Source organism: Idiotropiscis lumnitzeri, chromosome 11 (genome assembly GCF_059441095.1).
Source record: "Idiotropiscis lumnitzeri isolate Australia: NSW breed Sydney's pygmy pipehorse chromosome 11, RoL_Ilum_1.0, whole genome shotgun sequence".
Taxonomy (NCBI): Eukaryota; Metazoa; Chordata; class Actinopteri; order Syngnathiformes; family Syngnathidae; genus Idiotropiscis; species Idiotropiscis lumnitzeri.
The window spans coordinates 19,137,208-19,153,335 of record NC_142401.1 but is presented as its reverse complement, the minus strand read 5'-3'; the positions used below and the strand labels follow the sequence as shown (position 1 = coordinate 19,153,335).

The following is a 16,128-nucleotide window of genomic DNA, read 5'->3' as shown; positions in this document are numbered from 1 at the left end:
ATTTCATAAATAAAGAGGTAGGTGAATGCAAAAAAATGAATAAATAAATAAAAATATATATATGTTCCTCAGAGGAACATTGGATCAACCTAAAAATTATAAAACCAATTCAAATGTAAAATGGCTAAGTCGATAAATCATACCAATAAAAATAAAGGAAATGACTATCCTCTAAAAACTAAACTAAAAAGGTAGGTCTTAGAGCACTAGTATGGAAAGACGTTCCTTTTACAAGGATGGGAACTTACGCACGCACACGCCACACCGTTCTGCACATTGTCTTTCTTCTATCTTATTTTAATAAGGAGAAGCCAAAATCATGACTACATTTCGATTAATTGTCCAGCCCTTCTTTGTGTTCATGTATCGAGTTGAGATTATACCTTTTTTAGTAAATTCAGTAGCCCTTCTAAACAAAAAAGTAAATAAATACAAAGATGACATGACAACTACAACACACTTACAGTGACATTTACATTTCTCAATGAAAAATGTTGTTTTCATCAATTCTCTAACGTAATTGACTTGAACAAACAAATGACAGTGGGTCAATTCGGCTTTTCAGCTTTAATACCATCAATAAAACATTTCTAAACAGTCACAATATACAGTATGATGATTATGGGATATTATGGACAAAGTCATCGTAAAGCCCAAGATCATTCATATTTCGACTGATAAGAGCATTTTTTTTTTATCTCATGAAATTGTCATGTGCTCTCATGTGCTTCACTAGTGTCGCTCTGTTATTGTAACTTTTCTTGCATACGGAGCAGGCGAAAGGCTTCTCCCCAGTATGAAATCTCATGTGTGAAGTCATTGATCCCCTCCGAGTGAAGTTTTTACCACAAAACATGCAACTAAAAGGTTTCTCTCCTGTGTGTACTCTTTTGTGCCTGTCCAGAGTTGCCTTTTGATTAAATGTTCTGCCACATTCGATACAGCCAAATGGTTTCTCTCCTGTGTGACATGACATGTGTCTCTGCAAATTGTGGTTGTATTTGAATACTTTGCCACACTCTTTGCACTTGATCTGATTACGAGAGTTATGATGAGGTCCAGGATCACTGTATTGCGATGAGTCCAAAAATGACTGACGATCAAGAGGATGGTTCCCGCCATTATTTAAGTTGTCTGTCTTAAAAAGTGTAGGCTGACTATTATGAGTTGCTTTTTCGACATGAGCCACATCCAAGTCAAAAAATGCATCACTTCCACAGACTTCTTCATTAAGTTCATGTTTAACTGGCTCACAAAAATTGGAAGTGGGAGACCCTGCCTGTCTGTGCTCAACACTTTGTCTTTGCTGCATTGTAGAGGAAAGCGGGTAATCCTTCGGTGCTTCAGTTTGCAAAAGGACATTAATCTCTTCTGATTTTTGACAGTGATTTCGAATTGGACTTGTCGAGACATCTACCATTTCCTCTTTAACGAATGGTGGTGATGGAGCCTCTTGTTTCAGATTTTGGCTCCTCTCTTGAGGCTGAGGGGGGCTCTCCAGGCTAAATATCACAGGCTGGATGTTCTGAGATGCATCTGAAATACAAACATTAAAGGAAACAATTTACACATAAATCTCAGAATGTTTAAGGATAGGTTCACACTAGAGGCGGATGAGTGTCTGAATGGTTGTCCATCTCCAAATTTGGACAAGTTGATCCCCCCCCCCCCCCCCCCCCCCCCCAATACTATAGCATCTGGAAGAACCAGCTCAGGTGCGATCCTGACCAGGATAGAAAAAGGAATGGAAGGATGGAGTAAAAACTCATCATTCACACATTTTTGATGAGAATGACAAGATTCAGAACACAGGCCACCGTTAGGACGATTCGTACGGACGGGTACGACATTTTGGCAGAACACCTATTTGACAGCCTGATCTGTCAAAATGTCCAACCCAATGGAAACTTCCTACCAGAGGCTAATTTGTCAGCCAAGTACTACCGTGTGGTTTCAGATTGTCTTGTTTACATGCATATAGGTAGAATTTAGTGATGGGTCCAGCGACACTGAGGCGTCGATGCGCGCACCGAGCTTCCAGGGCAAACCCCGTACATGTCTATGTATATGTATATGTATATGTATATATATATATATATATATATGTATATATATATATATATATATATATATATATATATATAAACTATTTTTCTCTTATCTGAAAGGTTTGATTAAATGGATACAATTTTATTACATCTATAAAATTAAATACGAATGTCCACAAAATCATGTATTGCAGTTTGCCGAAAACTTCATATTGTTTGGTGAGATTAAGGGGGTGCTGACCGCAGCCGAAGCTGTTGAGCAGGCTCAAAGACAGACAGCTTGTACCCTGCTAGAACATCAGGGTAAGTTTGGGACAGCTTTTATAGTTTATAGCTAGTTTTGTAACCACAACATGAATTACACAAATCACGTATTTACACCGATTAACAAAATGCCCTTGCTGTTTTTGTAGGCAACGCGGAAGACTACTGTGTGGTGTGCTCCATGATAGAGAGTGATGGAGAGTCCAGCATGATTGAAATGGTATATATATGATTGATTTAAAATTTTCATATGCATTGTTTTTATGTGTGCTTGTTTTTTACTTTTTAGGTGCAGTGTCATAAATGTACCAGGTGGGCCCATTTTCAATGTGCCCAATTTGTCCCCCTAGATGACCAGTCACACAGTGACTATTGTAATAAATGTAAATAGTAGTGGACAAAACACTGTGGAGTTTGTTCTTCCATCTACTGTCTTCTCCCAATTGTTAAATTAATCCCATTAAACTGTCAGAACGTCCTACCTGTATATAAGCGTAAATATACTCCATAAATTAAACTGTTAGAACGTCCTACCTGTATATACGCGTAAATATACTGCATAAAATCTCTGAAAGCGCACGGTGTAGTACTTTGGCTGTCAAATTCGCTTCCGGTAGGACGATTCGAGGGGGTAGGACATTTCGTCAGAACAGGCTGTCGAATCAGCCTACGGTAGGACGATTCGAGCGGGTAGGATATTTCGTCAGAACACCGGATCTTCAACCGGCCCCAGTAAGAAGAAGTTCCATATATTCAATGGCTGACTTTAAAAAATCCCCAAAATAAGTAAAAATAAAAAAAATTACTAAATACAATGATTGCAATTGTTTTATATCGCGTCCGAATGAATTTAAACGACCGAAGTAGAACTGTGGGAAGTGTGCAGAATTCCTCAAAGCCAACAAGCCGTCGTGATAAATGAAAACAACAACATCGAAACTTCCTGGAGTAAATACGACCAGACAGACGACGGCAAAATGATTTTAAACATTGAGCGATTAATATAGCAGACAGACCTGATCGGCGGTCGCCGATGGTGTTGCTTGATAGCTGACCTGCTCCCAGCAGCCTGCGATGATGCTTGAGCTCGTCCTCGTATTCGGATATTGTTTTCTCAAAAATCAACATAATCTCCTCAACAGCTACAGTCAGCCTCTCACTGACAAATGCTCTTAAGGACTGAACAGAAGGCATTTTAAGATAATAGTCAGATAGATAATAGACCGAAGAGTTGCTGCACGTTGTCTAACGTTTTGCTCTCTCTCTCGCTCTCTCTCTCTCTCTCTCTCTCTCTCTCTCTCTCTCTCTCTCTCTCTCTCTCTCTCTCTCTCTCTCTCTCTCTCTCTCTCTCTTCTTCTGGCGTCGCCAGTTGTAAAAGTCGTGGATTGGGATGCCTCTACCGCCATCTACCGTTCAAGATATCAATTCAAGGAAAACAGATTGCAGGAAGGAACGTTGCATCAGGAAGAAAGGTTGATGCGATGTGATCAGATCATTATAATAATAATAATAATAATAATTTGCCCTTTATTAGTCCCACAATGGGGAAATTCGAGATTCGAACCCAGGCCTCCTGGGGAGACTGGGTCCCGAACGCGGCGCCTTAGACCACTCGGCCATCCAGAGAAAGACATTGTAGTTTAATTTATGTCAAATAATCCATTCAATGTGTGCAAAGAAGAAAATATTATAGTTGGTGGATTTATTTTGGGCATTTAAGATTGTGAACTCACTGGTATCATCCTAAATTAAACTGCCGACCTTAACGTGCACTGTCATATTGTTAGAGATTTTTTTCCTACTCAGTGCAGTTCTAATTGCTTTATAGCTCAAATTTCCCCATTGTGGGACTAACAAAGGACATCTTTATCTTTATCTTTAAAAATAATTAAAATCAGTCCGAGAGTGTAATATTTTCATGCATCTTTTTCTTATCCAAGAGGATTTCTTTTGTGCTTCTGGGCTTTCCTTTTGTCTGCCTGCCTCCGTGTTTGCCTCCGTGTTGGCACTTCAGCTCAGGGAGGGGCTGAAATCAGCATGGTCCTCATGTATTATTGGCTCCTGCCTCCTATGTCTCGGTGACTGTAATGAAAAGGAGGTTTGAGCAGCACTGTGACATCTCCCCCCGCCGCCTCCTATTCACTCTTGTCTTCTCCCTGCCTCCCTCTCATTGCTTTTCTCCTCTCCACTTGTTCTGTGACTGGCGGTGGAGATGGGTGGTCATGTGATGTTTTAATACCCTGGGATTTTCTGCTGGGCATGCTCTGAATTGCGTCTGTCCAGACCTATCTGAGGAATGCTTGCCTATTTACTGTGCATCCAACTTTGCTTCTTGGGGATATATTATTAGCTTATAGTAATGTTTAACATTGCTCTACCTGGTGGTAGGACGATGGATTAGAGCATTGCCCTTTCATGCCTTGACTGGAATATATATACGGTGAACACAGACAGACGCAAGACGTGGAATCAGTTGCGCAGGTGGCTGGTAGGTATACTGCTGTTTGATTGTTACTGTATTGTTGTTTTGTAATGCTCACAGCATCAAATACTGTCACATGTTTCATCTTAAGAAGAAAGAATTGTTCTGTAATTGGATCACAGTCACCCATAAGAAAATACCTAGAGATATTGATCTGGTGTGATTAAACAAATGCATCTCTTCAATGATTTATGCTTGCCCCATTTTCATCATCTATGCATTATCCTTTCCTCACATTATCGCATTATTGATGCTTTCACTGAACAGTACTGATGAAGAATATGTCGTGAGTCCATGTTTTCATTATAAGTGGGTCTAACCCTGAATTTTGGTTTCATTAAGTGGTATTCATATTTTAATTTAACAGAACAAGGATTTAGCCTATGTCATGCCTTTACTGTTCCTATAAACACGACAAAAAGCAAAATGAATCCAGACCATTATACATGGTTATTTTCTACTGCCCTCGAGGGTGATTGACACATCTTGACTCAACATCACCATGGTTACCAGAGGGCACAAAATTGTGGAATAGGCCATTGTCTTCCAAGCTTTGTTGAGCCAAGTCACCAATTTGTAAAATCTTACAGCATATTACAAAGCAAACATGTCTCAAGCTATATGAATTCTATATCAAGATGACTATTCAATTTACTCACAATTTGACTTATTCAGTGTGAAATCTGGGTCTGTTTAATTGAACAAAAACATGATAGACTTGGAGGAAGCCACAACTTATTGTATTCTGTTGTGCAAATGGGAACATGTGGATACACGGGTTTATTGTACATTCTGCCATCCAATTCATGAGCATTTGGTTGTTTTGCCTGTGACTGTAGATCTTTAGCATTGATAAATGAGCAATGATATAATTTGTGTGCCATGGAGCCTGATCGGGAATTACTGGAATAAGTCTTTATTTGTTCTGGTTAACACACCTATGTGGATTTTTTTTTAAATACAGTATTTTTCCCCGACTTGGATGGATTTCCTCTCGGTCAGGGCTGTCAAACTCATTTTTCTTCCTGGCTACAACGCAATTATGGCTTAGTTCGGAGGGCCGTTATGACTGTGAAGTCAAATGAATGTATGATCGCCTCATATTAAATCCATCCATCCATGCATTTGCTGAAACGCTTATCCTACAAATTGATAATAACTAGTTTTGAAAACAGAGGTTATGTATAACCAAGTTGTTCGAATATTATGAGATTTACTTTAGAAGGGCAAGAGCGCATGTAGTATTCTTCATTTTTCTACTACTATTTTATGTGAAGCTTTTAACAGGTATTTACTTGAATACTGTCTTGTAATTAATGTAAACTTACCAAATATGAAGTGTATTAGTATATTTAAATCAATGACTGTTCTCATAGCTTTCTTTCTTCCTTGAATCCGATCTAAATGGGGTCATCCGTACAGGAATTTTTCTGAGAAACATTTCTCAAAACTTATACAGTACATTTAGTTGTAAGCGCCGCGGTCCAGCAGTGTTGGTTTGCGATTCCCAGTGGTAACTTCAGCAGTGGGTTTTGTTCTGAGAAGATGTGCTAATGATGTACAGCTAATATGGTGGTGTCTGAATTTTGCTTTGCAAGATATGCAAATTTACTTCTGAAGTAAAAGTATATATATATATATATATATATATTGTCTATTGATAAAAATTCCCAGATTTTCAATCAACAGGAAATATTATGATGATTCAGTCACAACAGTAAAAAAAAAATTATTAGCACAGAGAAAAATTGGGAAAATGAGAAAAGCAAAATTAAACCTGCTCTGAAAGATGAACCTGCCGCAGACAGAGATAACCATTAGATGGTAGCGTGTTATAAGACCTCAAACCTCCACAGCGCTGTGACTGGTGACTTGAATGCCAAGTCCACATGGTCCCAACTATGTGAATGAAGAAGCTGTTGAAGGATCTTAAAGTACTGAGACAACTAACCTTTCAACTTTGGAAGGTACATTTAGGTCTCATTTGTCAGTTGTATGTGTCACATTCTTTATCATTCAGTGGTGTGCATGAACAGCTGTTGTACTGTGAAATGTGTCTTAATTTACTGTATGACAGGAAATTCAAAGTATGACCAATTTCTTTCCCCAAGAAAATAGCCTTACCAAAACTACAAGAGGAGGTCGATGCACACTTAATCACAGAAGCAATGGATTATAACTCATTGGTTGTGAGTGTCGCAGTTTGTCATTTCACAGACGTAAACAGTCCGTCTGTGATAAAAAATGCCGTCAAACAAACCAACAGCATGAACCCATGAATCCCAAATAATCATGGCTGTTGGCATAGACATCCACAGCAGCTAAAAATAGCCAGAGAGATTTTGTCCCTGGGTCTGATGGCCACATGGCTGTGTTAAACTAATCCAAGCCAATTCTACTCCAATCCTCCCAGTAGAGCTCATCAGAAGCAAAGCAGGATGAAAAGGATTTGATTCAAGCTTTCAGTACCACTGTCATCAGAGTGTTTCTCAATTCACATACTCTAGATTCGAATGTGTATGTTTTTAAGACGAGATGGATGTTTTTAGAGACGGTAGGTGCTTAGAGACCAAATTTGATACATGTATTGTCCAAGTGTTTTGGTCACAGGCGACTAAATATCAACAATTATTGATTGATTACATCTAGTATATTACAATATCAGATTGCATATATTCTTTGTTGGATTGTATATGTAATTGAATTCAGGATAGGGAGAATTTAGCTGTGACAGAAGGCCATTAATGACTCTGAGAGGAGTCACACAGAGAGACAAAGACCATTAGCAATTCCCCAAGGAGACAAGAGAGGGCGGAGGGAGATGCATAGCAACAAAAATGGTAACAGAGGAATAGAAAATGTTATGCATTGTTTGCACAATTGCTGTGCAAGCAAATATTCTTCAAATGATAGTCTCTATAATTGTTTATTTTATACATGCCATGTTTACCCTCACATTGACACATCATACATTTACCTACAAGGCTAAAACAAATCCCGCAAGGTTGAAGTGAAGATTACAGTAAATTAATTTAATTTGCTGATTACATAATGTGCATCTTTTCTATTGCTATTGCTGTTCGTCCTTCTCTGTGTTGGGAGGATTATACAACCTACCAGACAGCTTATAGTACTACAGGCTAAACTACAGAGCATGAACTGCTTTTTGTATTCTTACAGTCCACTGAGTTAACTACATTTATTGTTTCTGAAGGAACTGAATAATGAGATATTGGCCCTTGACTTAATAATATTTTGCACACAATTTTGGGAGAAATGTATTATTATTCCTGGCTTTTAAACCTTGAAGAACGTTGAAAATGAATTAAATGAATCAGAAATCCCTTTATTGTCATTGTACTCAAGTGTGCAATGAGATTAGAGAGCTCCCCTCTCCAGTGCAATACAACAATAATTCAGATAAATATATAAATTAGATAAATAAGAGAATAGTTAGTGCAATGGAAAATAATACTGAATAGGGTATATAAAAACACATCACGATGCTGTTCTGCAAGGTACGGGTGGTCGTGTGTGTATGTGTGTGAGTTTAGAATGGAGATGGCTCTTGGGAAGAAACTGTTTCTCAGTCTATTGGTCCTGGATTTGATGCACCTGTAGCGCCTGCCAGAGGGCATCAGGTCGAACAGGTGTGAGTTTGGGTGGGTATTGTCTTTGACGATGTTGAGAGCCCTTCTGAGGCACCGGGCGGTGTCGATGTCCGACAGTGAGGGGAGAGGGCAGCCAATAATCCTTTGCGCTGTTTTGACTGTCCTCTGGAGCCTCACTCTGTCCGCCTCAGTGCAGCCGCTGTACCAGGTGGAGACACAGTACGTCAGCAGGCTCTCGATGGACGAGTGGTAGAAGGCCAGCAGCAGCTTCCTGTCCAGGTTGAATTTCCTGAGGACTCTCAGGAAGTGCAGACGCTGGTGGACCTTCTTTACCACTGCTGTGGTGTTATGTGTCCAAGAAAGGTCATCGGAGATCTGTACTCCCAGGAACTTGAACGTGTGGACCCTCTCCACACACACGCCTTCGATGCAGAGGGGGGGCGGCACCGTCTTGTTCCTCCTGAAGTCGACGACAATCTCCTTTGTTTTTGCAGTGTTAAGGTGCAGTCTGTTGTCCTTGCACCAAGCCGTCAGTCTCTGGACCTCCTCTCTGTAGGCTGTCTCGTCACCTTCCGAGATCAGACCGATCACTGTCGTGTCGTCAGCAAACTTGACGATGGTGTTGTTACCGTGGGCCGGGCTGCAGTCGTAGGTGTAGAGGGCGTACAGGAGAGGGCTCAGCACGCATCCTTGAGGGGAACCGGTGCTCAGCGTACGGGTGGAGGACGTGTAGGGGCCGAGCAACACAGTCTGGGGTCTGTTGGTCAGAAAGTCCTTAATCCAGATGCGTGTGAGGGCAGGGAGGCCGAGAATGTCCAGTTTGGCGACGAGGATGTCTGGGATGATCGTGTTGAATGCCGAGCTGTAGTCCACAAAGAGCATCCTTGCATAGCTCTGCTGTTGTTCCAGGTGGCCCAGCACAACATGCAGAGCAGTGTCGATGGCGTCCTCAGTGGATCTGTTAGCCTGGTATGCAAACTGGTAGGGGTCCAGAGTGGGAGGAAGGCAGTCCCTGATGTGCTGGAGAACCAGCCTCTCGACGCACTTCATGATGACTGGTGTGAGAGCAACAGGACGGTAGTCATTCAGGTGGACGACGGGTGACTTTTTGGGGACAGGAATAATGGTGCACGTTTTCAAGCAGGAGGGGATGACTGCTTGAGCCAGGGAGCGGTTGAAGACCCTGCAGAAAACATGTGACAGTTGGTGGGCACATGCTCTGAGGACCTTGCCTGGTATTCCGTCGGGTCCAGTAGCTTTCCTGGGGTTGATAGCCAGGAGCGCGCGCCTCACATCGTGTTCCTCTACGGTGAGTGGGGGGGAGTTGAGGCGGTTGAGGCATGAAGTGCGGGGGTGTGACGGTTGGGGCGAGTCAAAGCGAGCGAAAAAGCAGTTAAGCTCCTCTGCCAGCGATGCACTCGGGTCTACAGAGGTCGTGCTGCTGCCTCGGAAGTTGGTGATGCTCCGTAGACCCTGCCAAACCTCCCGTGGTCTGTTGCTTGTTGTCTTTTTTACATTTGTCATCCCCTGCCCTGCGCTCCAAAAATGGGCGAGACGGACTGCCCAGATCTGCTAAAAATACAATACAAACAACTAAAACACTAATTTGGGGAGAGGACTCTCCACTAGATCTTGGATTGTGTCTAGGATTATTTTTTTGTCCATTTGTGTATCTGTGTTGTTGCAGAAAAATGGCACCTCCAACCTATTTCTACAGTTTAAGCCTACCTTGCTAAGTTGAATGAATTAAAGTCTGGGCGAACTAAGAAGTAAAGCCCTTTTGATTAACGCAATTCCACAGGTGGAGGTTTCTACTTCTTATAAATAGATAACCAGAATTCGACAGCGTTTGTATCATGCAACTGCAAGTGATTTGGGCAAAGATCGCACTGTGCAAATGTGTGACGGGATTTAAGGGAGAAGACAACAAGGCCGCTCAGTGAACTCTTTGCATGTTTTGCAGATGATGTACAATCCGATTTACTTTTGCTTCATTCCAGTTGGTCGACAAATCTGCAATGTCATTAGTTCTGCAGACTGTGAGTGTGCCGTCCCCCTTCATCAGCCTCCAAGCCCACACGACCCTATTTATATAACTCTTACTCCCACCCTCTGTCGAGTATTCATCCCTCAGTGTACTTGGGAATGCAGATGTTGCTCTTTCATCAAATGGGAGAAGTCTAATCCTAACGCCACGGCTATGAACGGCTGTAGAGGAGCATCTTTTCCAAAGACCAAGTTTCTAAAGGATTATACAAAATCTAGATTATTTAAACTTTAGATAAACGCATTAGTTGGAATTAAAATTGCTTGTGGGGAAATCCGACCTGGTTTAGGGCGCTGCAACTGACTGGCAACCTGTCCATGTCTCACACAAAGTGAGCTGGAAATTGCACACCAATGAAGACAATGACCATATAAAATGAAAGAATAATAGAAACTTTTATCTTATATGTCACCATCAATTAATTTATTCTTGTAGACAAAATTATTGGTACCTCTCTGTTAATCAGTAGTAATAATAAATAAAAATGTAATGAAAATTAAATAAATTAAGTCAATTATTGCTTTTGTATTGTGGCTTACAGTGAAGGTGTGTCATCTAAATAGCATTACAGGTTTCTTCAATATTTGTAAGTGGTCAGTGAACCTATTTAAATGATGTCAAGTACTCAATGTGATTTTGTTGAGATGGTGTGTGTCACATTTCATATGCACCGAAGGAAGGGAAGTAGAGAGTTATTTCAGGACTTTAGAATGAAAATGACAGATAGCTCCAGGACTTTTTTTTCTCTCCGAGGGCTAAATGGGGGATTGAACGATGAGTAAAGGATACTAGGACATCCCCAAGCAGCTTGATGTTCCTGTGACTACAATTGCATATATTGAGTAATTCAAGATCCACAGGACTGGTGCCAACTTCCCTGGCCATGGCCGAAAGAGGGAATTGATGACAAGTGACGATTATGGATATTATGAATGGTAAAAGAAAAATCATAAAAACGCCAAATTTAAAAACGTGGACAAAGTACAATACATCAGTGTCGGATCACACCAGCCGTCATTTTTTAACCAAAGTGGCCTTCAAGGGGGATGAAGGTCACCAAAATCTAAAATAAATCATTAAAAAAATTGCACGTCGACAAGCCACAACACTTATGGGCCAACATCCAATGGATGGATGAGACCAAACTGGAACTTTTTGGTCTCGGTAACTTGGGTCATGGGTCTTGCAACACAGCCAAAAACAACCAAGAATAGCTATGGGCTAAACATCGGACTATTCTGGAGTGGCCTTCTGTGATCCCTGATTTAAATCCTATTGAGCAGTAATATTTGATTTTCATGAGTATTTTATTATTATTATTAACAATGTTATTATTTGTTTTAGTATTATTATTTTTCTTTAATTCACAGAGGGATACCAACATTTTTTGTCCAAATTTGGAGCTTAATCACATCATTACTTTAGACATTACCCTGTAGCCTGATTTGGTTGATTTTAGAATTTGAATGGAGTATTTTCACATGCACAAGGCCCACTTTAAAGTCCCGAATTTTCCCCAAAACTGACGAGGCACTTTCCAATGCAACGCGCCTTGTGTATAGACTGACACCCATTGATTGGAGGCAATGTGCCTCAGCTCACAAACGCTTTACAAAGTAAACGATAGCATACTCTACTGGACAAAGTCAGACACTGAAGATTTGACAATGACAAATAAATTCTGTGTCGGTCTATTTTGGTGATGGTTTGTGTTAGAACAGATCAACATTTATGTGTAGGAGAAAGCTGGACAAAATGGCAGCTGTCCACGATGCCTTAGTCTGTTTTATAATTCATGTTATTGCAAGCAAGAAACATCACAGGTTTAGACAACAGAAAAAAAAAATACTGCCAAAGCACACCACTCACATCTCTCTAACCAGCCATCTTATTGGCTGAGGCTCCCAGAATGCATTGCTACTCTTTTTGTGTTATTTTTATTTGTTTTTGGGATATAAATGGCATGAGAGATGAGATGCCTTTTTCGTGTAAATTTAGTTTCTTTTTCTCATTGTTTGCTTGTATGCTGTTCAGAGATAGTTTTAGTTTTGATTTAAAACTGTGACTTTAAGGAGTGTGGCGACTAGTGAGATGACTCCCCTGACGTCATCATCGTGCTTTTTCGTCATGAGTGCCAATCGCTGTTACGATACTGTCTTTGCCTGTTACCTCTTAAGTGTGATATAGCATGCGCGAATACAAAATAATTATTGATTGACTTTTGGCTGATAGTCTTTTGGCCATGAAAATATGGTAATTCCGAAAGAACAATCGCAGACATCACATTTTTGCCCGGATCATTTAGTTCTTGACATTAGAGGAAAATACACAAGGTACTAAATGTTAAAAATTATTTATCTGTACCTGTTGACAAAAGTCAAATTAATCTATGTTTTAAACAAACACAAACGTTTTTTTTCTCAACTGGATGAAACAGGAGGTGGATCTGCATGACTGCTTTTCCGTTCAGCACAAATCGACTTGACTTGTATTCCTCCCCCATGAGTTGTTCATATTCATTCTGCATCACAGTCACACGGTCCTCTGGACTGGTGAACTCTGGCAAGTTCAAATCTAATTACTGTGCCCAGTGCATCGTCTCTCCAACCAGCCCACATGATTTGTTTCTGCTTCTTTCATGACATTGAGTTGAGAAAAGACAGTCGCATTTTGCGTGTTCACAAAATCACCACATGATGTGTGTGTGATTATGTGCAGTATGTTTAAGAAAAATAAGAGTGCACGTTAGAAACCTACAAACTGTGTTTACTGCGTCTGGTTATATAAAAAGTCTCATCTAGTCAGAATCTCACTATACTGTCTATGGTGAGTCCATGTTTTTCTCGCTCTCTGATTTTTATTATTTCCCCTTTTGTATGTATAATTAATTGTGTGTTGTATTTTTCATTCAAAAGATTGTAAGGCAAGTGATTAATTTTCTGGCAAGTTAAGTTTGTTTTTCTCCTTGTTTAGTTATTTCCTAAATGAAAAGCTGCACTCTCCTGATTTGATTTCATTTTTCTCATGCAGAAGTTTGGTTACAAGTCGAAATTCATCATGGATTTTTTTTTTATGGACTCAAAATGATTAATTGATAACTTGATAACTATATTGCTTTTGCCTGACACTTGACAGCTTTCCATTAACAAGTTCCTGACATAGTTCGGAGTGCATATTACAAAACCTTTCTTGATAGGAATTATTAAATGTAATTCCTTTCTGTCACCTACAGTTACGGTGATGTAAAATGGATATCACAAGTATCCATATCGGGTCAAAAGTACATTACGGTTGCAGTTGCTTGCTTTCACCCACCCAGCAATTCAGTGTTGAGGTCAAGACTTTGGGAAGTGAATTCCAAAATCTTAGTGTCAGCCTAGTCTATCCATTCCACAACCACCTTGGATGTGTGTTTGAGGTCTGTGCCCATTTGTCAATTTCAACCATCTGGTTTGAGGTTTGCTGAAGAATTTTGAGGTTTGCTTCCCTTTTCATTACTCCATGTACATAGTCCAAATTTATAACGCTGCTTGGCAGAGGCGTAGCGAGTATATCAAAAGTAGGAGGGACAAATTAAGCCAACTTTTCTGAGCAAATCATTCGCTCCACTTCATGTTGAGTTTTGAGGTGGATACAATACAGCAGTCCTGTCAGCAACACAAACAGCAGTAGTTTTAGAAGACATCCTTGTGGAGACCATATGGAGAAAGCAAGGGAGATAAAGGAGTGCTCAGGACTGACACTAAATGTGGCATTTTGCCCCTTAAATTGGCAACCAGTTCAGGGAGTAAGACAGCGGGCGTGCTGGAGCCTAGCCAAGCTATCTTCGGGAGTACACAAAGACAAACAACGCTCACAATCACATTGACGGGCAATTCAGAATGTCCAGTCAACCTACCATGCATATTCTTGGAATGTGGGAGGAAATCGGAGGACCCAGAGAAAACCTACCCAGGCAGGGGGAAGAACATGCAAACCCCACACAGTAAGGCCGCAGCCTGAATCAAACACTGCACCTCCGAGCTGTGAGGCCATCGTGCTAACCATTCATAACCGTGCTGCCCCAAGTGGAATTAAATTGATTCCAAATATAATTAACACTGTTATTCCTTAGAATTGTGAGTGGGCTTGCCTATCACTTCGAAACCCCACCACCTGCCCCCAATTCACTGATTTGCAATGGTTATTTATTTATAGAGACTTAACTATATATTAATTCTTGATGTTGCTTATGCTGTATACTGTGTGGAATGCAAAATCAATGCAGAACCCTCAAGACATTTTTATTTTCTTTGCGTAACCCAATGTAGTTGCAAAATAACAACCTAATTATTACAGACCTTTATTGCATAGTAAAAACGAACTGGTGCAATTAAGAAATTTGATTAGATGCTGCCCAAAATTAAACAGGCATTAGCAAAATATACATATTCAAACTAATATAAGGAAAGAATGGCATAAACAGAACTATTTTGTTTAATTATTTTTTCCTGCTACGTTTACGATTCAGTTGGCACAGTCCCATTACCATACGTCACCATCAAGGAATTTTAAGACTGATTCACGTGAAACTCAAACCAAACTGTACCATGTTTCGGTACCTAAGTGGATCTTTTTACACGGTGACTGTGCAGCAATTAAAGAGTTGCCCTTATTCCACTGATGTAATGACATTCCTCATGCAGGCTTTCACACGCTAAAATGCATTTCCGGATTTTAAGCGAGCAAGACCTAAATGCAGTCGCTGCCGCCCAACCTCACAAATACAGTAATACTGTAGATTTAAAAATTTGGCGCAGGGTGATGGACTGTTGGTGTTGGCTCCCACTCATCCAATCCCCGTCTGAGATTGTGGGAGACCGGGGCGCATCGCCCACTCCTGCCCATTGTCCCATCAAGTCCATCTCTTGACCATATTTATAGTGGCATATGTACCTGTGGGTGACATAGCAGAAACATGTGGCCAATTCATTTGATTTTACTTCTTCTCTTTCTCATTCATGTCCTTTTCCAACTGTCATTGTTGCAATAGTCCACTCCAAATTGGGTTTGAATGCATCATGTGACTTGGGGTGGGCCAGAGTGTTCTTGAAAAACATTGGCACAAGGAACGAAGATAAATAAACATGACTATGCTTATTGATCTTCTTTAAATAAACACTATTACTTATCTTCGTTCCTTATATTAGCTTTTGACTTTGTTCCTTATGCAGTTCATTGCAAAGTACATTGCTTCGTACCTTGTGTTTTGTAATACTTCTTTATTTTTTTTGTTTGTATTATGTATACTTTGTGAAATGTTATACCTTCATTTATTTTTACTCCATAATCGTTAGCTTATTTGTTTCAAACTCATGTTGTTCTGTTATTTGTCAAGGCGTATACATCGAAATAGAAATGCTAAATTGTAATTGTTTGAGATATTATTATTCAATGATTTAACATTTAGCATTACCGTCTATGCAAGCTTAGTATTTTCCAGTCTAAGGTTTTAAATGTTGGTGATGTTACTGTGGGCTTCTGATGTTTCTGAATACAGATACTTGCCATGCATACTGAATAAAACACACTGAAGTGTTTGGTTAAAAAAAAAATACTGTATTGTAGAATACTTTACATCTTGAATATTGAGGAATGAAAATAGCAAGCAACTAAAATAATCAATCAAACTAATAT

At 40.1% G+C, this 16,128-nt stretch overlaps 2 protein-coding genes and 1 long non-coding RNA gene across 3 annotated transcripts in view; 2 read left to right on the top strand and 1 right to left on the bottom strand.

Annotated features, from left to right (window-relative positions):
• Positions 1–552: 552 nt before the first annotated feature.
• On the bottom strand, positions 553–3,583 carry LOC148327792 (uncharacterized). Its single transcript, XM_088309460.1, has 2 exons — positions 3,329–3,583; positions 553–1,536 (listed from the first exon to the last, which is right to left on the bottom strand). Exons 1-2 carry the CDS (start codon positions 3,504–3,506, stop codon positions 695–697), a joined length of 1,020 nt encoding a protein of 339 aa, XP_088165586.1. The 5' UTR covers positions 3,507–3,583; the 3' UTR covers positions 553–694.
• Positions 2,204–2,656, top strand: LOC148327793 (uncharacterized). Its single transcript, XR_015845829.1, has 3 exons — positions 2,204–2,351; positions 2,462–2,532; positions 2,602–2,656. It is a non-coding gene; the product is annotated as an uncharacterized LOC148327793 (long non-coding RNA).
• A 921-nt stretch (positions 3,584–4,504) lies between the features above and the next one.
• plekha6 (pleckstrin homology domain containing A6) overlaps positions 4,505–16,128 on the top strand; it is a 79,418-nt gene continuing 67,794 nt past the window's right edge. Inside the window, exon 1 of the mRNA XM_088308280.1 lies at positions 4,505–4,800. The gene's annotated coding sequence lies outside the window, so the exon portion shown is untranslated. The remainder of the gene's footprint in view (positions 4,801–16,128) is intronic.